At 37.5% G+C, this 21,745-nt stretch overlaps 1 protein-coding gene across 4 annotated transcripts in view; it reads right to left on the reverse strand.

Moving 5' to 3' along the window:
• Positions 1-3,314: 3,314 nt before the first annotated feature.
• gatad2ab (GATA zinc finger domain containing 2Ab) overlaps positions 3,315-21,745 on the reverse strand; it is a 33,140-nt gene continuing 14,709 nt past the window's right edge. The window contains exons 2-11 of one of the 4 annotated variants that reach the window (XM_049465513.1): positions 19,625-19,853; positions 11,229-11,355; positions 10,693-10,824; positions 10,161-10,232; positions 9,926-10,039; positions 9,425-9,628; positions 8,286-8,553; positions 7,667-8,082; positions 6,238-6,475; positions 3,315-5,119 (exon numbers count right to left, since the gene is read on the reverse strand). In XM_049465513.1, the coding sequence (XP_049321470.1) occupies positions 4,983-5,119; positions 6,238-6,475; positions 7,667-8,082; positions 8,286-8,553; positions 9,425-9,628; positions 9,926-10,039; positions 10,161-10,232; positions 10,693-10,824; positions 11,229-11,355; positions 19,625-19,845 (1,929 nt within the window). In that variant the 5' untranslated portion in view covers positions 19,846-19,853 and the 3' untranslated portion in view covers positions 3,315-4,982. The remainder of the gene's footprint in view (positions 5,120-6,237; positions 6,476-7,666; positions 8,083-8,285; positions 8,554-9,424; positions 9,629-9,925; positions 10,040-10,160; positions 10,233-10,692; positions 10,825-11,228; positions 11,356-19,624; positions 19,854-21,745) is intronic. The other 3 variants (XM_022669602.2, XM_022669601.2, XM_049465512.1) reach the window with 3 other exon arrangements.

Here is a 21,745-nt window from a genome sequence, read left to right on the forward strand (position 1 = left end):
CGATTCAAATGCCTTTTACATCTCATGTGTAGCTATTTTTACTGTTTTTAGAGATGGAGAACATTGCAGAAATAGTTGTTGACCAATCGATTAATCGAAAAAAAAAAATCATCAGATTAGTCGACTAGTAAAATCATTAGTTGCAGCCCTAATTCACTTCCATTACTAAAAATACTAGAAGTTTAGATACTAGGCTTTAAAATACTTCTGTAGAAGTATTTTTTCTAACAGCCATAATGACTGTAATGTTACATTAAAATGATAATGCTGATAAATTTGGGATGCACTAGGCTCCCTAGTGTTTTAGCTGCATATAGGCTCATTGAATAGGCTCAAATGAATGTATTTTAGCACAATGTCAATATATAAAAAAAAAAGCTTAGTTTGGATGTTTTGCTCAAGTTCTTGAGTCTCTGCACGTTCTGCTATGTTCTTGCTGGAGTGTGGGCGTGCCGTGTGCAGGATAAACCAATAGGGTGTCGGAACGGTATATGTTTATACTTCTCATTACATCACAATCAAATCCACTCTTTATGGATGGAGAGATTTAACTGGATAGGTTTCATTAACCAAAAAATTAAATTAAGTTAATAATAGTGTGACTGGTACTTAGAATAGAATAACATTTTTCTCCTCAATTTTTTTTGCCCACCAACTAATTTATTAGAAATTTACTCAGATTTTAAATCACCCCACACCGGAAATTCCAAATAATATTGTCTAGTGATAAATGGCCACAAATGTTCCTTGGGTGTTCATGCACGTGTTGCAAGTGTCTTACAGTCAAACACATTCTCCAGCTTTATTTCTGCTTTGAGAGGACTCTGCTCTTAATAGAAAGATCCATTTTTTTCCCATATATATATTTTAATATTTTCAATATAGAAAAAAATTGCTAAACTCCTTTTATCATATTTCTATGCTATTCTATTTTTATGCTAACAACATAACTTTCTCATTTTATTTATCCTATTGCATTTGTTTTTAATTTTATTACTGTCATATTTTTTATAATTTAGTCCTTATTGTGGTTTGTGTGTCAATTTATAATAATAAAGATATATAAAATATATTTACAAAAAAATAAAAAGAAAAAAGGAACAGTACATCAAATTCCTGGTGGTGGAGGCGCTTATGGCTTACCCTTTTCCACCACACTATTCTACATTTGACACTAATTTTTAACTTACAACCTTAAAGAAATGTTTGTTTATTCATATTATATTAGGACATTTTTGTGATATTTGGTTATTTTTACTATATTTACTGGGTGGAAAATCTCCTAATGGAAGTTGTGTTTCTGTTAGCAGCATAGCATCTCCAATTATAAACAAAAGAAGCACATCAGATAACAAAGGTCTGAGCACATTAACTGAGTAATCAGTAAAGATGTTTTACCTTTAAACTTATTTTACATTATACTTTTGACTATTGTAAGTCGCTTTGGACAAAAGCGTCTGCCAAATGTAATGTAATGTAATGTAATGAGTAATCAACCATGCTTGGCTTCTCTAAATTTTTTTAAGCTTGAATTTCTAATGTTTTTATGGACCAAGTTCTTATGGAGCTCTTGAGTAGGGCTGCAACGATTAGTCTGCATAGTCGACGCAAAATTTTGTTGGTGACGCGTCGTTAAAGTGTAAAGGTGCTTACACACTGCACGCGGTATGCCGCGCGGCATTCCGCTGTGCTGCCGCTCTGCTCTACGCTGGTCAGTTGCGGGTGCGTTGCGCTGCTGCTGACGCTGAGCATCTCCTGCTGATAATAGGCGGGGTTTAGTAAAACACGTCACCCCTGCGACTAGTGTTTTGGTGTGTGGTGCCGGCTACAGCATCTGTAGACATGTATCGCTATCTTTCTCAACGTCAGAAAAAAAAACTGATTTTTGTCCTTCTTTTAAGAAGGAGGATGGCAGTGAAAAAAAAGAGGAGATGTGCTGCCATATAAGATCCTTTCTCCTGGTATCTCTGTATGTATGCAGGGACGTGTTGTACAGCTCAGGGAATTCGCTAACAGTTAAAATCAGTCGCTCGCCCATGCTTTTTGCTTGTTTGGACTACAAAATTTACCTGGTCGCGTGAGTTCACGTCACGCGTTCTCACCGAGGTACCGCTTGCCGCGAGGTCAAAGTTGAACCATGTTGAACTTTGCCCGCGGTAAGCGGTAGCGCGGTGGAGGCGTGGTTATGGGCGGGGAAACGCGCCGCTTTCCGCTCTGCTCCGCGGCAGCGACGCACCGCTCTACCGCTCTAGACACTATTGAATCCTATGGGGGTCAGCGTACCGCGCCGCACCTACCGCGTGCAGTGTGTAAGCACCTTAATAGAGAGAGAAAGAGCGCACGCAGGAGGAAAAAAAGGGGCGAGAGAGGAAGACACACGCCTAGTGAGTGAGTATCCTGATTGGCCTATCCTCATGCTTAGTTGGCCGATGAGGTTTCAGTGTGGGAGGGACTTGCAGCGCGCGCGAGAAAAGAGAGGACGAGACGCGCGAGTAAGTGTAATATCAGCGCTGTGTCCATTAAACACAAACACATTGAACTCCACAAAAATACTCTACAGTCTGGCTTTACTAGTTTTGTACAGTTTGAACACTGATTTCTATATTACCCGCGGTGAGTTAAATTACTGCAGAGAGCTGCTGAGGTGAGTTTAAACAGGCTTTACTCCTTCATTACCATTAATAACGTTAGACAAATTAACGTTAGCTGGATACGTGTTGGGGAAATACTGTATTCTGTCCACTTCATTAAAATTAAGTTATATTTTATCAGTTAAAAAATATATATTTTTTTCTTAAAGACAAAAAAATATTTCAGGGAGATTCTCATTTCTAAGAAATGAAGAAAAAAATACATACAAGTATCCTAGAATCTCCTGAAAATAACCTGTATGAATGTTTCCTATAATATACTTTGTAATTTTTAGTTTAATATAGGTACGTCAAATTATCAAAATGTACTGCAAAAATGGTTTTAAGGCCTTAATGTTCAGCTGTCCTTACCAGTAAAAATTAGAAATGGAGGGCATGAAAAAAATAATCACGACTAATCGACTAAACGAACAAATAATCGGCAGATTGGTTGACTGCAAAAATATCAGTTGCAGCCCTACACTTGAGTAAAGTTTACTCTTACGCAAACATCTCTAAGGAAGGCCATATCATCATTCTGTCGCAGTGCTACTGCTACAGCAGACATACTCTGTTAGGATGGCTCATAAAAGACGTTTAAAGTTGTTCTAAAACTAGTGTTGGAAAAACCCAGCAAACACAATAAAACAAAAATCACCAGATTTAAGAAAAGACGACAATAGGTTAAATTTAGTTTTTATTATAATCATTAACTGATAGACCAAAAATAAATGGAAAAAAGGGGAACTTTTTTGTACAATTCATAAAAGGGACGCAGGGCAGCAAATAGCGCCAACATCCCTGGACAATGGAATGGTGTTAGTTCTCAGCAGCAGCAGGCAGTAGTCAGAACAGCAGTGTGAAACTGAGGCCTCCACATCTCTCAGGCGGCTGCGGCCCTAAAGGAAACGATCGAGGATTAAGAGTTTGACGGTCAAAGACGACCAAACATTGGCTAGAATCTTACGTACTAATGTACTTTAGGGGGGAAGAGACAATAGAGGTACCACTGTTAATCTTCTGACAGTTTTTTTTTTTCTAAAGAAAACAATAGTAGTTCCTGTTGTTGTTTGCTGTAATCTTCAACTGATCCTATTTGAAAATACTAAAGGAGAAAATGCAGGTGATCTAGCAGTTCTAAATTTGGGCCACTGGAGTTTCCTTCATTGTACGTGAAGTTTGCAGGTGTACAGTTTTAAATATCCCCGTGTAGACAACAACCTAAAAGCATGAAACAAAAAACAAAAAAAAAAAAAAAAAAAAAAAATGAAAAGAAAAAGCACACCACAAACTTAACCTAGAGCTTCATAAGAAGTCCCATCCGTACCCCTACTCCTCTGCAAATCCATGCCATCATGTCCAGGTTTGGGGGGGGGGGGTTTGCATTGTGGCATTTCATTAATCCCGTATTCCTCCCCCCGACACACAAAAAAATCTCTGTTACATTTTTTTTCCGTGTTAAGTTTACGAAAAAGAATTTCAGTATTTAAAAATACACACTAAACTGGCAGATGTAAAACCACCTCAACAGTATAACTACTATTTTTTTTTTTACTTTTTTTTTTTATTCTTAACTTCAGCCCTCGAAAAAGGACAGATCAAAAAGTTGAGGTGGAATGAGTCCACAAAGTAAGCAAAAAAAAAAAAAAAAAGCGACATCATCAGAATTACATACTTGTATTCCCAAATAGCTGTTTTTTTCCAGGCAGAGCACCTCTCCACTGTGTTCTGCGGAAATTTGAATCTGAAGCACTCACAGAAGGTCCACAAAGTACAAACTTTGTACAGACTTCCTGGCTTTCTGTGAAGTTTGGGCTGGGCTCCTCTTCTCCTTCAGGAAGAAGCTATTACGACAGGTTCACTAAAACAGAGGAGCTCCATCATTCAGCTTTCAGTACACCATGACAATCTACCCTTTCCCCTGTAGAGCCATTAGCAGCCACAACCAGATGTAGAGATGAACCAGACAGTGGGAGGAAATAGTGGTGGTGGTGGGAGTCATCACTATCAGCGTGGAAGTGGTAGAATCACTGATTACTGCCACCTTTTCATGGAGCAGTGAACAGACTTAATTATTCACACACGGCCTCTTCTTTAAAAAAAAAAAAAAAAGAGGTCCTCAAAACTCTCTGCCAACATTGATTCATGACCCAGGACCCTCTCAAAACTCAGATCTCAGGATCTCAAGACTCTGAGACTAAGGGTCTCCAAATAAGCAGAGAAAAAAAGGTTTTGTTGTTGTATTATTGCTTGATAGCTGGTCATCTGATCTGGATATCCAGCTGCTGTCCAAAATAAACTTGAATAATAGTAATGCGAGATCATTTCAGTAAAGAGTGGAAGGAGGAGACATTATTGTTTCCATGTGTTTGTTGTCTGAGAGATCGAGCGTGAGGGGATCATGTCCAGAAGGTACTCTCGCTGGCGGTCCACTGGAGAGGTCGTCTTGTGTACAGACAGGCTGGGGTTGACATAGGCCATGGTGACACCTGCAGAGAGAGGGTGCGATAATTTATACAAATAAAACCAAATATTGTAAATGATAGTCAATACAGAATAAAACTAATAAACAAACAGTTTAAACCAGCTACAATCAATCAGACAGCAAGTCATTTTAAGCAAGGGAAAAGTGATCTGGGCAATAGCAGTCATTTTTTATTGAAAAAGACTATGAAAGGGATTTGGAGGATTTCAAGAAGGGTGTGCCATATTATACCGTATGCAATAAACTACTTTTCTCCCAAATTCCAAATAAAAATAGTCATTTAGAGCATTTATTTGTAGAAAATGAGAAATGGCTGAAATAACAAAAAAGCAGAGCTTTTAGACCTCAAATAATGCAAAGAAAACAAGGTAATATTCATAAAGCTTTAAGGTGGAAGGTGGAATAACCCTGCTTTTAAATCACAGTTTTCATGCATCTTGGAATGTTCTCCTCCACCAGTCTTACACACTGCTACTTTTGGATAACTTTATGCCACTCCTGGTGCAAAAAATCATGTAAATCAGCTTGGTTTGACTGATTGTGATCATCCATCTTCCTCTTGATCATATTCCAATTTTTCAATTTTATAAAATAAAAGAAACTCATAATTTTTAGGTGGTCTCTTTTTTTTTATCATTCCAGGCTTCATAGGTAGTATTACCTATGTTTTACACAGTTTGATCTTGATTTTATATTGACAGCTGTGTCAAGCAAAGTGCATTTAGGCACATTCAGATTTTTACCAGCTTAGTTTAAGAGGACTGACAGACAGAGAGACAGACAGATATATACTCTGCAATAAGCTTGAGTGTCTGTACTGGACACATAAAAGTGGTTTCTACTGTATGCAGTCAAAACTATACAGCAGAAACTAAAAAAAATGCATGTATAATAGATGCGAAAAAAAAATTAATTCCTTGAATCTCCACAGTAAAAAGGTTAAAGCTGCTAGTGTGTAAAAAAGATGAATATTTCATATTTGAACCACTAAGTCACCTTACAGTTAACCCCCGTAAAGACAAAACAGCAGGAGGGGAATCAGAAACACAGACAGGACAGAGGAAAAAGAGGAGAAGGAGGCAAACATATTGGAACTGTCTGGTTTCGGACGGCATCATCTACCTGTGATGCTGCTGTTCTGCTTCCTCCATGCACTGGCGGCGGGGTTACTGCTGCTGCTGCTACTGCCGCTGTTGCCTTTTGACCCCGCCCTCACGGCATGCTTACCTGGTCTGCTGACCAGCGCAGCGGCTGTGACAGCATTCTGCAGCTGAGAGGACGTGGAGAAGCCGTGACTCAGGCCGCGGGAGCTCGCACTGACCACTGCCTGCTGCATGCTCCGCGACAGCTGGCCTGGACTCTGCTCGGACAGGAAAACACACTGGTTAAAATATGCACCAATCAATCAAATGCTACATGGCATGTTGCTCTTTAGTGCTTCATTTAATAAGAGATGATTTAACAATGAATCATCACTAGAGACAGAAAGCACTGCGGGCAAAAATTATATTGCTTTTATTGTTATAGTAAACCATGGGGAAAAAAAAGAGAGAGAGATGTAGGCCTGTCACGATAACAAAATTTTCAGGACTACATATTGCCCCAGAAATTGTTGCAATAAACAATAAATGTTGTCATTTTAAAGCGACACTATAGTAAATGCTTTTATTCCTGCTTCTGGGCTCCCAAAGAAGTTTAAGAAAATGTACCGCAGTAATAATATACTAGCATAATAATACTATTACACCATTTTACACTTAAACTAACTTCATATTATTAAGAACAGACATTGGGCATCCAATATGATTTTTTTTTATTATATTACCACACAACCACACTGGGACTCTGTGGGTTCTGAGAAAACTGCACTAAATATTAAAAACAGACTTTTATAAAAAAATTAATAAAGTAACAACATATAAAGTAACGTTTACATTAATTCAACTTTTTTTTTTAACTCTGGACATAACACAAAGGCACTCATAGATATTTCTTTCTGATCATATATGTATATACTATAAAACATACGTTAGCTCAAAAACACAAGCGTCCATATGATCAAAGACACAGAAAGCTCAGCAGGCCAGAGCTCTTGCTATAACTGTATTTTTTTAATATAACTGTCAAATTCTGAGCTTGGATGGGTTTTCCTAGCTCATTTGACTTAAAGCCAAAATACTCTCACACTGGAGCCGTGAAATGAGGTTTTAAAAAAATAATCTTGAATTTTCTACATTTGTAAACAATCTGACTGTAGATTAGTGGAGTCCAAACTCTTTACAGATGGTCTTGTAACCTTTTCCAACTTGCACATCAACAACTCGTGGATCCTCAGAATTCTCTTTTGTTTGTGCAATGACACACTTTCACAAACATGTGCTGAGAAGAGCAGACTTTGGTAGATCCCTGTTCTTTAAATAAAACAGGGTGCTCACTCACCTGATTGTTATCCCTCTCACAAATATGTAATACTGGATAATTTTTTTTCTCAATAAATAAATTACCATGTATGATATTTTTGGCTGGCGTGTGAGATAAAGTGAGAACTCACCTGCTTGATGGTGCCGGAGTGGTAGCGGTTGGCCGTCACCGCCCTGCTGGCTTGCTGGGGCAGAGAGGCACGAGCTGTTTTATAATGTTGCGACACCAGCACATGCTGTTCAGACTTCACTACTGGTGAGGATGAGGATGAGGAGGACGAAGAGGTCTTGGGGCTGGGCGAAGCAGCCTGCTGAAGGATGCGCTGCTCGATCTCCTGCTCTTGCTGCAGGGCCTTGACGAAGGCAGCCTTTAGTCGGTTGGTGTGTTCTGCCTTTAGGGCTTTCTTCTGGTTGGAGCTCATGCACTGCTCACACAGGATGGTGTTGTTGCCCTTCTCCTGCCTCCAGCGTGAGGTGAAGTCTGTCTGGCACTGTGCACACGTGTATGGGTCCTTCGCAGAGGTGCCCTGCTGTGCCTGCTGTTTGCCTAGAATAAGGAGTGATGTCAATTAGTATGGGTAGTAAAAGGTCAAGTTTGGGGTAGTGATGCTCTTGACTTGCTCTGGTATTTGTGTAGCAAATTCTCTATAAAACGCAGCAAAAAGCTGAGGAATATATATAAGATCCATTAACAATTCTCCAAAAAGAATAATTAAATACATTTTTCAAGCACATCAGAAAAGAGCTTACTCTTGGCCAAATCCAAAAGGTTCTGCACCACCATCTCCAGCCCCACTAGGTAGATGAACTCATTGTTGGCAGCAGAGGGCAGGAAATTGAGCTCTGGTGCAGGGGGTTTTGGAGGAGGAATCTCCAACAGGGTCTTCTCGAGCTGCTTCCTCAGGGCCAGCTTGGCAGCAGCTTGTCGGCTGGCCGGAGAGTCATTGGCGTTGACTGCGGAGGCGTTGGTGCTAATGCCTGACTGGGAAGAAGAGCCCTTCAAGGCAGTAGGTGAACCCTGAAGATGAGAGGACATAGCATATTAGTACACAACCATAATCATAATCAATCAAAACATGACCATTCATCTGGCAAATTACCAAAATAATATCCCAAAGCTCCTTATTAGAGTGCTAGTGTAAGAACAAGGTATAGCATCTAGGGGTGGGTGATATGGCGCTAAAATAATATCACGATATTTCATGGCAATTTCACAATAACGATACTCTTGCCAATATGACAAAACAACTGAATAAAAAAAGAATTTCAAAAATACACTACTGCAACAAAATGAAAATGATTTTTTATTATTGGAACACCACTAACTGAGATATAAAAAATACAAGAATTGTATCAGATTTGTAACAGAGGTCAATGATCCAGAATGTCATGATAATAATAATGCAATCCAAATATCTCCATATATCCACGATTAAAGTAAAATAAATGATACTGGACAGAGATAGTCATTCTCTAGTAGATTTAATAGGAAATGAGCACAATGTGATTTTTTCTTCTGCTAAAAATAGCAAATAATTAAAGCTGGTGATATGGCACAATATTTCAGGGTATAATATCGATATGGCCCAGCCCTAATAGAATCCAACGACCTGTTGTGCTGTTGTGTAATGGCATTACATGTTAGCTGGCTAGCATCCGAAGCGCATGAGCAGAGAACAAGACAAGACAACAACATGAACTGCCTCCCACACATGCAATATATATATATATATATATATATATATATATATATATATATATATATATATATATATATATATATATATATATATATATATATAATATATATATATATATTTTTTTTTTTATCTGTACTCCATACAAAACCATGTTTATTAATGTTTGCTATTAGTGTACATAAATCCCACCTGTGGGATGTTGACCAGGACGTTGGTGTTGGCTACATTAGCCACCCGGATCAAGCCTTGCTGGATGATCCTCTGGCCCTGCACCTGGACGTTGGGCACAGATGTGCGAGGGCCCAGCAGCAGGGGAGGAGGTCCTGAGCCAGAGTGTTGCTGCTGCTGTTGCTGCCGCAGTGTGGCTATCTGCTGAGGAGTCACAGCAATGGGCTAAAAGGTGATAGATAGATAGATAGATAGATAGGTTCTTAACGCCGTGCCGACACACTAGGGTCATTTTAACGGCGGTATTTAAGTCAAATCTTCAAACTGTGCATTATTTTATATAAAATTAATTATAAAAGTTGAGTTATATTTAAAAAATTTAAAAAATTCATAATTTTGGCTAAAAGGTGAACAAACATACACCAATATGTCACATCACAATTACGACATTAGTTTTGTCTTGCTTCAAACTATCACATGCATGGAGTAAGTGTGTTTGAGTGACTAAGGTGAGCCATGTACCTGTGATCCTCTGACTAAGGGTGGCATCACTATAGAGCCATGTTTGGAAGCCTGCGCTCCCCCTCGGACCAGAGGAGGAGGGATGACTGTGCCTGAGCTTCGATTAGACGACACCTACACACAGGCAGAGGAAGCAAAAGAGAGAAGAGATGAGAGCTGGTTCTGTTTCTATACACATTGAAAAACATAGGCCTAGTTGATGAAGCTTCAGTAGAAGCAGGTATACTTTACTGACCTGTAGGGGTCCTTTGCTGGATGAGATGCTGCCTCTTACTAGAGGTGGAGGGTTGGCTGTTGAATTCGCCGTCTGTTCACACAGTGGAAAGGAAGAGCAAGAGAGATGATGTGATAGGTGTGAAAGTATTTCGTTGGCAAAATAAGCACATTATGTAAGTCTTTATCAGAAAAAAAATGTCCTTTTCTCACTGCAGGTTACCTACACTAGTGGATTTCGACTCTACTCTGTTTTATTGCTTTTCCACCGAGCAAATACCAAGAACCAGTTAGTTTTTAGTAGCTGCTCTCTATGGTTCCAAGCAAGCTGAGTAGGAACTTAAACATGACAAGAGCTAATTGGCTGGAAGGCACGGTCACTCTGTACTGCAAAGAACAAGAACTGGAAGAAAATGCAATGTGGATAAAAGTAGAGGATGGCTCTATAGTGTGCACATGTTAGATCTTCTATAGTGAAGGCACTTTGACCTTTTACTAAACTGACAAGACTCAGTATTAAATTAACTACTTAACAACATACTGTTTGGACTTACCTTCTGCACCACACTCTCTTTCTGGATCTGGCTCTGTCGCAGCTTCTTCAGCAGGACCAGCTTGGCCTCCTGCACACGCAGCTCCTCCTTCAGCTGCTTGATAATGCTCTGGCGCTCCTCAGGACTGCTCTTCTGTACACAGCACAGCAAATCAGAAAATCACTATATCAATAACTGCTCTCTATCAGTCTACTCAAGGCAAAGAAAAAAGGATAGACTATTAAGCCTTAGACAAACTCTAAACATGGCTTGATCCATATGATCTTAATCATACAGTCACAATGCATTCTTGGCTTCAGTTGGCCTTTATTATGCAATCATGTGAAATCGTAACATGATCTGATTACATCAGATCAACTTTTATTGCAATGAGTTGGATTATATGTGTATTATATTATTTCACAACTAATTAATTAATAATAATAGTATATTTATAATAATAATTTGTAAAACTATACATAATAAATTTGTGACTGTTCTTAAATTAATCTAGAGTCACTGAAACTTAGTATTGTTTACTAAACACAAGCTCTTACCATCAGCATTTCTGTGTCTGCTTTCTTGATGGTGTGGCTAATCCCGTTCATACACGGACTGGAGGGCTCGTTGTCAGACAAAACGATTACATCATCCGGCGTCGGTGGCCTTTCCTTCTTCACTTCACTGCAGAACAATCAAAATAAAAGAGAAAACATGAGAATACATATAAACAGTAAGCAATTCTGCATGTGTTAAAAAAAAAGACATAAAAACTAGACAACCTTCATAAAATACAAGGTTTGGAAGACATGGACTGTTTGATTTGTATTCACTTAAATATTGATTGTGAAAGTTTCAAAGTTTAAGAAATGTATTTATATTCGTCACACTTTGCCAGTAGCAGATTTACAATGACAATGAAGTTTTTAGTAACATTTATCAAACATGAAAGCTTTTTATGTAATGCTTGAATATTGATTCTCAAGTATTAGACTTGTGACAGCAGGAAGAAAATTTACAAAAAAGGCTGGCTTGTTAAGGTGTTTCAATAGTTCATTATTCAAACAATATTTTTTTAAATTGTAGTTTTATAATTCCTTTTGAAAAAAAAGTGATTTAAGCAAAGGCAAAAAGGTAAAAAATAATGAAAACTTGTTAAAAAAAAAAATTAACTTTAACATCAGAGTCTCCTAAAGTAACTGAAGTAGGGGTACTGTGATCACAAATAACCATGACAGCCCATTTCTATTTTACAAAGCCTGACCAATAGAGGGCAGCATTAGACCACAAGTTCCGACAAAGTATCAGACTTCGCCTCAGACTGGCACAGCCTGCATTTCTAATGTCTTCAGCACATTAGTATGCAGGTAATGAAGTGATGATTATTGCGTACTTCCATTTGGGTTCTCCATACACGACATCATATCACAGTGGAGCATCACCCACGTTTTAGACCAGACGTGATACTCGGGGTCTCCTCCTAAGGCCTCGACAAGACGGACGAGATAAGCTGCTCTCAACACATCTGCCTTCTCTTTTCGCAGCAGGGTGCAACGGCTGCTTTGCATGTTGACTCTTTGTCAGGACAATCTCTCCGTGCCCGGAGCGGGCCTGTGGCCCCTCCCAGAGCCTAACTGTTCAAGACAGAGGATGAGGGGGATGGGAATGGCTGGCGGCCAAACCATTGTGTACGCGCTTCATCTTCAACTCTCAATACTGGCAGACCACCAATTTTAAAAAGGGTGATGCACATCATCTTAGCCCCTACTGGACACCATAGGACCTGATCTGGTACTAGAAAAAGGGTTTGGGAATTTAGTTGGGTTTAGCCAAACTGTACTGAACAGGTACGACTTCAGATGCCCATCGTCATATAAATCCATCAGATTCTACACAAATATATCCAAGTATGAACTGTGCCTGTAATACATAATCAATGAACAAGCTGTCTTATCTTTTCTACAGACTACACAGATCATAAGTTTAATTTCTGCAGTGAATATACAGTTTTCTAACTCCCATCTCCAGAAGATTCATCACCAGATAAATGAAGCTTGAGTTGCAAATGCTTGTTTGAAAATCTGGTGCCATCATGCTTTAAATCATGCATCAGGCTAAAACATAACTATAGGTATGAAACCTACACCAGTCACTTCTCAGTACACCTTTCCTACACCACAGCTTCCAGTCAACTTCTTATTGCAGTGATGTTTTGTGTTTTCCACCAAAACGTTTGCAAGTCAACCTTTTGGGTGGTCAGTTTTAGGGTTGCATGAAAAATCAGGAGTCCAGCAAAGTATGCCTAATGCAAGCTTTCCATATTTTATTTGAATAACCTGGTATCACCTGGATTCGATTATCTGCAACATCATCAGTCATAAAAAAACACTATATACATTAATCTGATAAGATAAGGTAAACAAAAATGTTGTCATTTTGAACAGGTAATGTCAGCAGATAATGCATTAAATCCATTAAGGAGCCAAAACAGGCAGAAACTAATGCAAATAAGTGGCTGTGAAAAAAAGGAAAAGTGTGTGTGAAGCAATCTGAAATTATGAAAGAATCTGTACTATATTGGTGTGTTCTACACCTCAGTTCCAAACATTATGTTAAGTGCTGTGAAAAGTAATGTAAACATTTCAAAGTGGGAAATGCTTTATAATCTAAACTTTGTACTGTGTTGCAGACCTGAAATGCAACGAATGGACGTTTATTAATAAATGAAAGGAAGTTTACCAGACAAAACATGTAATATCTTAGGTTCACAATTCCTGCAATCAAAAAAAAAAAAAAAAAGTGTTTTTTTTTATTTGCATTTTTATACTGGCCAAATTCTTCATATTTGAGGTTGCACAACAAACACCTGGTGTTCAATACAGTTTGTTTTTGGCCGAAATTTCCTTTGATATTTATTAGGATAGCATTCAGACGCAACATGCTGATGGTTATCCATATGAAAGTTTAAGGTTACATGACGATCATCTATAGTTTATTCAGCTCTGTAAATGAGGAATTAGATGCCTATGGCTCTTCAAACACAAAGGCACTTCAAAGCAAACAAAAGATAAGCGCAGAGCACACTTCTGAACAGCACTCAAAGACAAACGAGGCCTTAAGGCAATATAGAAACACATCAAACAGGCTTTTTAGAGTGGGATTCATCACAAGTGCCTTTTTATAAGACGTATTGAATCTTGGCACTTCAGTATGTGCAGTCTTAAATTAGAAAACCAACAGTCCAGTTATCAGTGATCCAGAAGCTGGAGAATCGACTGGGAGTTCTCGGCTGCCCAGTAGGAGACAAACCGAGATAAAACCGAAACTTTAACCCTCTCGTCATCAACATCACCTCCTGCTTATTAATCAGTACCCAGGAGACCACATGACCTGAGAGTTTCCCCGTGATCACATGACTTGCACTCTCCCTTTCTTCCACGGTTCCTCCCAGTGTGGAAACCATAGCAACAGCCAGCTGAAACCAGTTTGTGACACATAGGCTTCATTTTGTGATGGCAGGCAGGGTTCAGGTGCAGCAGAAAATGGAGCTGCCTAAAAGTTTAAGTGGAAGACCACGGTGGACGAAGTTTTGGGCTGCTGGGCATCAATGCAGAGACTCTGCATGGAGGACAAGTTTCAGAGCTCGTTTAAACTCATGATGTAATCAGATCATGTTACGATTTCACATGATCGCATAATAAAGGCCAACTGAAGCCAAGAATGCATTGTGACTGTATGATTAAGATCATATGGATCAAGCCATGTTTAGAGGTGATCACAGACAGAGCTTGTCAGCTTGCCAGTTTAACACAAGTGTAAACTAGGGATGCCTTGATTACATTTTTGCCCCCGAGTTCATTTCGGGATTTGATATTGGGTACCTGCCGATACAGAGTCCAAAACTGATATTTTGGTATTGAGAAAAAAAAAGAGATGTAAGATTTTTTTTTATTTTTTTATTTTTGATTATTTTTGAAACAATGGCACCAAAGCAGCATATTTTATCACAAAATAAACAAGTACTAAATAAATAGGGTAAAAAAAATAACAAAAAAGTACACCATAATATACCATAAGCACCATAATAATGCCTTGATTGATAATAATTAAGATCATGTTTTTTTATTATTATTATGGTATTTCCCTATATGTTTGGGAGGGAGTTTTTTTTAGTTTGTTTTTTTTTGTGTGAGATTGCACACCAGAGACTCCAACACGATGCTTGTGCTATTTTTTATAAAAGAGTGATGCAAGTCTTTTACACCCGATTCAAAAGAAAATTCTGTGTTAATTGCGTGAAAATCACATGATCAAATCTGAGACATTCCTAGCAGAAATGAAAAGCATTTTCTTTTGGGATGAATCGTAATGTTTTTTAAGCTAAAAGGCAATATATATTATATATCTTGATACCATACGGTAATAGGAAAAAAAAAACCTTTGGGACGAAGCTACACGTTTAAAATTTTATACAGGAACTCAAATTCAGCTGCAGATGAACATGAGAGATATTCTAGAGATGAAAAGATCAGTCAGCTATGTATCGGTATTGACAAACTGGGAAGAGAATAGCAAACTGTTGGAGCTGAATATTGAACTGTTGGATCACAACATAATCTATACGGATATAAACAATATTGTCTGATTGTATGAAAATATAATCAATAATTCTTAAAAACTCAATTATTGGCCCAGCCCTACCTGTGGTTACAGGGAAACCCCTGTCAGTTGATAACATAAGGCTAAATGCTATAACGTTGGTTCTGATTGTGTCTTAAAAAATTCCAATGAGGAAACACTGCAAAATTACTTAAATACAAATTCTTCAATGTTTTTACTTATTTGGCCAGCAAAAACTGTGCTGGAAGAGTAACAGAAACGTCTCCCAGACCAGGCAGGATATTTTTATGAGAACCCATTGGTTACAGGAAGTAAAATGGAAATTAGGAACGTATTGAGTTTTCTAGCAGGAAAGCATAATCAGATCTCATCTGTTCACACTGAGAAGAGACTTTAACAACAACATCTGTAAACAGAAGCCAGTCAAACTATATCTAGATACCATCCAGTCACAAAAATATATGTTAATGTCAGGTGTTCAGTGATGGGCACCACGCCTGGTATTATTCACTCTACTTTACGCCCTTCCCCCCAAAGCCCCACAGCAATAAGTCACCCCTTTGTCCTGCTCAGTAGGAGACATTATAAAGCCATTCTCAGTTCTCGTGTCTGCGTCTCGATTATCGCAGCTGTGAGAAAGATACATATATTTAAGTTATACACAAATAAACTAGAGATGCACTAAATATTTATAAATATTAACCAAGAATATTCGGCAACTAGGAATTTTTCAAAAATTCCAAAAAAGGAAACAAAAAGCGTTTACAGTTTTCAGGCGAAAAATTTATACCAAACAATGACAAGTTTATTTTATGTTACATTGTGTATAAATTTCCTAAAAGTCAAATAAGGAATTTTAAAGCAGAAGTGGCAGCACACTGAAACAAAATGAGTAAGAAATATTGTAAAATTGTAGTACTAGAATTGCTTTACATTTAAAAAAGAAAAAAAAAAAAAAAAAAGTTTTATTTTGTACCGATTTGATGCATCTCCAACTTTTGGTTTATCACTGTTTAATGCTTAATAAACAATGGTACATTTGCTTAGTGAGAACACAACGGAACAGAAAAATAAAGAAAAATGTACACACAATAAGCAAGTAATGGCCTCATTTATCAAGCATCTTTGAGTTCTTATCTAAGATTGCCTTTCCCTAGCATGAAAGAGAATTCAGCAAAATTTAACTCGTCCTGGATCAGAATTCCTACCGCGAGAAGTTTAAATAAATAAATAAAATAAATAAATAAATAAGTAGATAGATAAAGGCCATTGTACCCTTACTTTTACATAACTTGATCACCAGATAGCCTCTAGCTCTAATATTAATATATAGTGCAAAAAAGTTAGAATACACGATTATGAAATTTGATTTGGACAGTGTTTAACACCTAGTAGAGAATATGATGTTCCATATACTGGTATTTCTGCTTCAACAGAAGTGCTGAAGGCTATTTTAAAAAAGCATTTCAGAGAAACTGATCTGGAAATAGTCTCACTATTACATGGACAAATAGTGACGAGAAATGGAAAATTTTGCGTAAAAGAACAGATGGAAATCTGATTTAGATTTTTTTAATTCCTCACTGATCGATAAAATACAAATGTCAGCCCAATTCACCCCAATTCAGAGCTGTGTTTTGAATTCTAAATAAATATTTACAGGATAAACACATGAAAGCTTTACTTATAAACAGAATGACTGTGCTACTAAATGTCACTGCAGCAATTACCCCATTTCACAGTCTTGCAGAGCATTCCAGCCAATGTTATCTAACAACTTCTCTTTAAGCGAGATATTAAAAGCTGGCTGCCATTAAACAAAGACATGCTATTTGCAATGACAATCAAATTTGCTGGGATAAAAGAGCTGAATGACCTTTTTCGTAAAGGTGACGGAAGCGCAGTTTATACATTAGGATGGGCTGACCTAGCTACATTACTCACTGCAGCCCTTGTACATTTTCACATCCTCCGTGAAAGTGCCAGCACATCATTCTGTAGGAGTGTCTGTAGCAGAATTATTACTCTCATATAACACACTATAGAAAAACAAAAGGGGCTTCAGATAGTTCATGAGGGAATGCCTTTTAAGAACAACTTTTGAATCCATATAGAGCCAATCTTTCTGTATTTATTTACCATCCTTAATATTCTTCACAGTAATATATCTCTATTACAAATGTTGTTCTTTATGGAACCAAAGCTGATAACTATAAAAAACACATTCATGTTTAATAGAGTACATACATGTCTGCACTATAAGCAAACACCAAGGTGTTCAAAAAGAAGATGGCAAAAGGGAAACCTTAAGGAGAAAGATGGAAATATTGGTTATCTATACTGTACTGGAGTGATTACTTTTTAGCCAACTTTTTCCTTTTACTTTACTGTACACTTTTAATTAATTGTCTGAACTTTTGACTCATATTCCTCCTATTTCACTTTATAGAGTAAATGTGATTCACAATACCATCAGACATGCATGTCACAATACAGCAAGAACATTGCAGGAGTCTGTAGCATAGTATGAAGACAGCTCAAGCAAAATGCCCTAATTAAGCTTTAATATATTTACTTTGCACAAAAATACACTCATTTACAGTGGGCATACATGTGGCTGAAACAGGGAGCCTAGTTAATCCCAATTTTTTTCAACATTGTCATTTTAATATAACAACATAATCATTATGGCTTTTAGAAAAATGTGTTTTAGGGAGGGAGGTGGTGCACTATAGGCTTCTATGGGGTGGCCAAGGTTTTCATCCTTAATGGCATTTAATTTAACTTTTGTACTTTAAGTAGTTTTTAAAAGCAGTACTTTTACACATTTATTTGCGAAAAAAAAGTTGATATTTTGAGTATTTTTAAACACTAGCATCTATACTTCTACCTGAGTAATGAATGCCACCTTTAATTGTCTTACATATTTATAGAGCATGGGCCTGGATGCCACATAATGCATCATTGAGCAGGGCTTCTATAAATGTTCCATGCATCATCTTTCAACACAAAATGTTATTTATTTTTTTGGACAACCCTGTAAAATCACTTTTACATTTCAAGCACTAGTTGAGTGAGCTGAGAACTCCCATGCAGAACTGCACCGTAGAGCTCTGAATGTAAGCATACATACTGCTTATATAACCTCATCTTGGCAAATAAATTGCCAAATAAAGCTGCACAAGATATCGTTTCAGATTTGGCAACTGCAATGCGCACATGCACAATGGTCACAGTGCAGGACCAGCAATGTCACATTAGGCAAATTGAACACATTATAATTTTGTGTTGTTTGGCACTAAGGTAAAAATTCCCCTCTGTTCTAATATTTTGTGAAATATGTCAGAGGCAGAGCATATCTGCACATTATAATTTCTTTTTTCATACTCTTAAAAAAAAATAAAGTGCAATAAAAAAATGGTAGATCACTGGCTTGAAATCTACTGAAAATTATTCTATTTTCTAACATTGCTAATGTTAGATGTTAAAATGACAGATCAAAAATAAATTGCAATGTCATTTTTTAACAGTATCAAGCAGGTGAAGAACTAGACTAAATTGTAAAGAAAACTAATCTTAATATTCTTTAAATATATGAGCGATTTATTACGACTTTTATTTATATTTCCAATGAAATTTTAGTTTTAGTTGTTTCTTATTTATTTATTTATATAAAAAAATAAATAAATAAGAAACAACTAAAACTAAAATTTCATTGGAAATATTTATAACAGACAGCAAGTGATGTTTCATTTACATTTAATATATATATATATATATATATATATATTTTTTTTTTTTTTACAAACAGTAAGCAGTCCCTTTCAAACTTACCTTACCTTACCTTTTATAATAAACACTGTCCAAACATAACATCTTTGTATTTCAGTTAAGAGGAAAACTGTAAAATATGAAAATTACTGTCACATGTAAAAGTTCCTTATGGGTTTCTAATAGAAGCAAACATTTATCTACTGGGATTTCCTCTGGTAGCTTCTGTATGTAAAGATGTACAATCTCATTTATTTCATTCTGAAAATCACATTCAGTAATTCTATCAATTAAATTAATTTGATTAACCTTCTAGTCCTACCAGGCATTCTATAACTACACCTACACTCCAGTGCTCTGTAATCATGATACCCAATAACAATAGTTAGGTGTATATGCCAAAGTTTAAATTTGCATCAACATGCAAAGTCCACCGGTTACAACAGCAATGGTGTACCTCCCCCAAAAGTGTCAGTTTTCATTAAATGTTAATAAATGTTAATGTTAACATACAAGGCTGCTAATGGCAGAAATTCTAAATCCATGAAGATGCACAGCCTACCTCTTGGATGTGCTCATGTCCACAGGTTCATCGCATGCTTGTACTTCCACTTTAATGGTGGCCTTCACTTCGCCAGCATTCAGGATGCTGGCAACTTTTCCTGACCCAAGCTCTCCCCTCTCCACCTTTACTCTCTTAGTGTCTCCATCCAGGGCAGCAGGAGTCTCCCGTTCCAGGGCCCTCTTTTGGCTGCGAGTCTGACGCACCACCTCCTCAGACATCTTCTCACCTGCAAGAGAGACCAGCAGCACGTGAGAAACATGCAGGCAATTAATCTAAGTAAATACTTTTTATTTACTTACTGATTGATGGACCTTCAGTGCCACAAACATATAGCATAAGTAGTATACGCCTTTAAATCTGCAGGGAATGCTCTTCATTTAAACTAATAAATAAAAAAACATCAACAACTTTGAAATAAATATATGGTCATAAATTAGATAAACAGCAAACTTGTATTATTTATTAAAACTGTGCTACGTATTTATTTATATATAATCTAAAATGTATCTTACAAATATTTTGCCCATAGTTATCCTCCTGCCCTGTCTTCTACCTGTATCATACATATCTTCTATCTGACAATCAGACACTGAGCTGACTCAACACTGAGGCCTTCTCTCATCTCATCTAGTGACATCACTAGGGCTCCACATGACCCTTCCCAAGATTCCACGGGACACACAAAGCACTTCCCTGAAAACCAGTTTAAACCGGTCTGTGGACGCAGCGGAGAGGCTGAGGCAGGTTTTTTAACCCCTTGAGAGCCCGACTGGCAGCAAGCGCGGTCACACACACGCCTGCGTTTGCCCGGGAGGGGGGAGGGAGGGAGGGGCTTCCAGCATTCCGAAACACAAGTAGGTTGGAGAGGAAGAAAAAGCATCTTCCTCCCCGCTGTTTGTCAAAGGAAAGCTACAGATGCACAAAGCCACACAACCCCAACTCAGCCCTTACAGAAACAACTACGATTCAAGTCCTGGCGATATGTTGATAACACACTAGAGAACACAAAAGTTCTCTAGTAAAATAACGATTCTTGTGGAACCATGACAAGCTGAATGACTACCCATAAAGCAATAACTTACAAAGCAATACAAGAAAACACTGAAGATGTATGCAATGCGAAGAAGAAGAAAAAAAGATTCATCTACTAAACAATTTGGTGATTAAGATCAGAAAGAGATGCATAATCCCACACCAGCACAGGCTTGTTACAACGTTGGTTTATGCAATCTTTTTGAAATACTACTCGCATCCAATACAGGAAGTACTCAATTTAATAACGCTGGACGTGCAATTTATTGATTAGTCAACAATAATTTCTGCCATGCTCCCTATCTCTAGTTGCTGCTGGTGCGGCTCCTAATCGTAGCTTTTACACAACAGAAACAACTAAACAGGGGAATTAAATGCTGTTCAAATGTCCAGAACTTTGCCGTTTAAATGTGGAAAGTGCTGCTGTTTAATATAGAAATACGTAATCTTTTGTGTTTTGGCACTTTTGGTGTTACAGGCCGTGTTGTGTGTAAACTGTGTAAAATGAGTACACACATTACTTTTATAACAATAAAAAAAAAATCCAAGAGCAAATGAGCATGTTCTCAAGAAAGTAAATGCAAGTAAAAGGTCCTGTGTTCTGGACTAGTGCATAATTATGTTCAGTTAAACATGCCAATAGCTTATAAGTGTTTTGTTTCTCTGGGTAATATAAGATATAAAACTATACCTGAATAATGCACCTGATGGCCACCTTTCAAGTGTTTTTAGGTGTGGTTGTTTTGGTGTAAATCACAGTACAGTTACTGTATTTCCCACCTGCATCAATGGTGAAAACACACCAGGGGTCTGATTTAACTAGACTAAAGAGTGAATGGGTAAAAATGCCCTAAAATGCTGTTTGAACTTCACTTGGCCCCAAACTGATATGAACCTGTATTTCCATGACTGCTTAAACCCCATGTTGTGAATGGGTTATAAAATGTGACCAAATGAGGTAAACATTGAGGTTAAAAAAGGTCTTGTAAATTCCTGTATTATTTTACGTCACCTAGATGAAAGTTAGTGTACAGTAAAGTGTACAGTTTTTATTAGACACCCCCAAGAAGAAAAAACTCAAATCAC

The sequence above is a fragment of the Astyanax mexicanus genome, chromosome 16 (genome assembly GCF_023375975.1).
Source record: "Astyanax mexicanus isolate ESR-SI-001 chromosome 16, AstMex3_surface, whole genome shotgun sequence".
Taxonomy (NCBI): Eukaryota; Metazoa; Chordata; class Actinopteri; order Characiformes; family Acestrorhamphidae; genus Astyanax; species Astyanax mexicanus.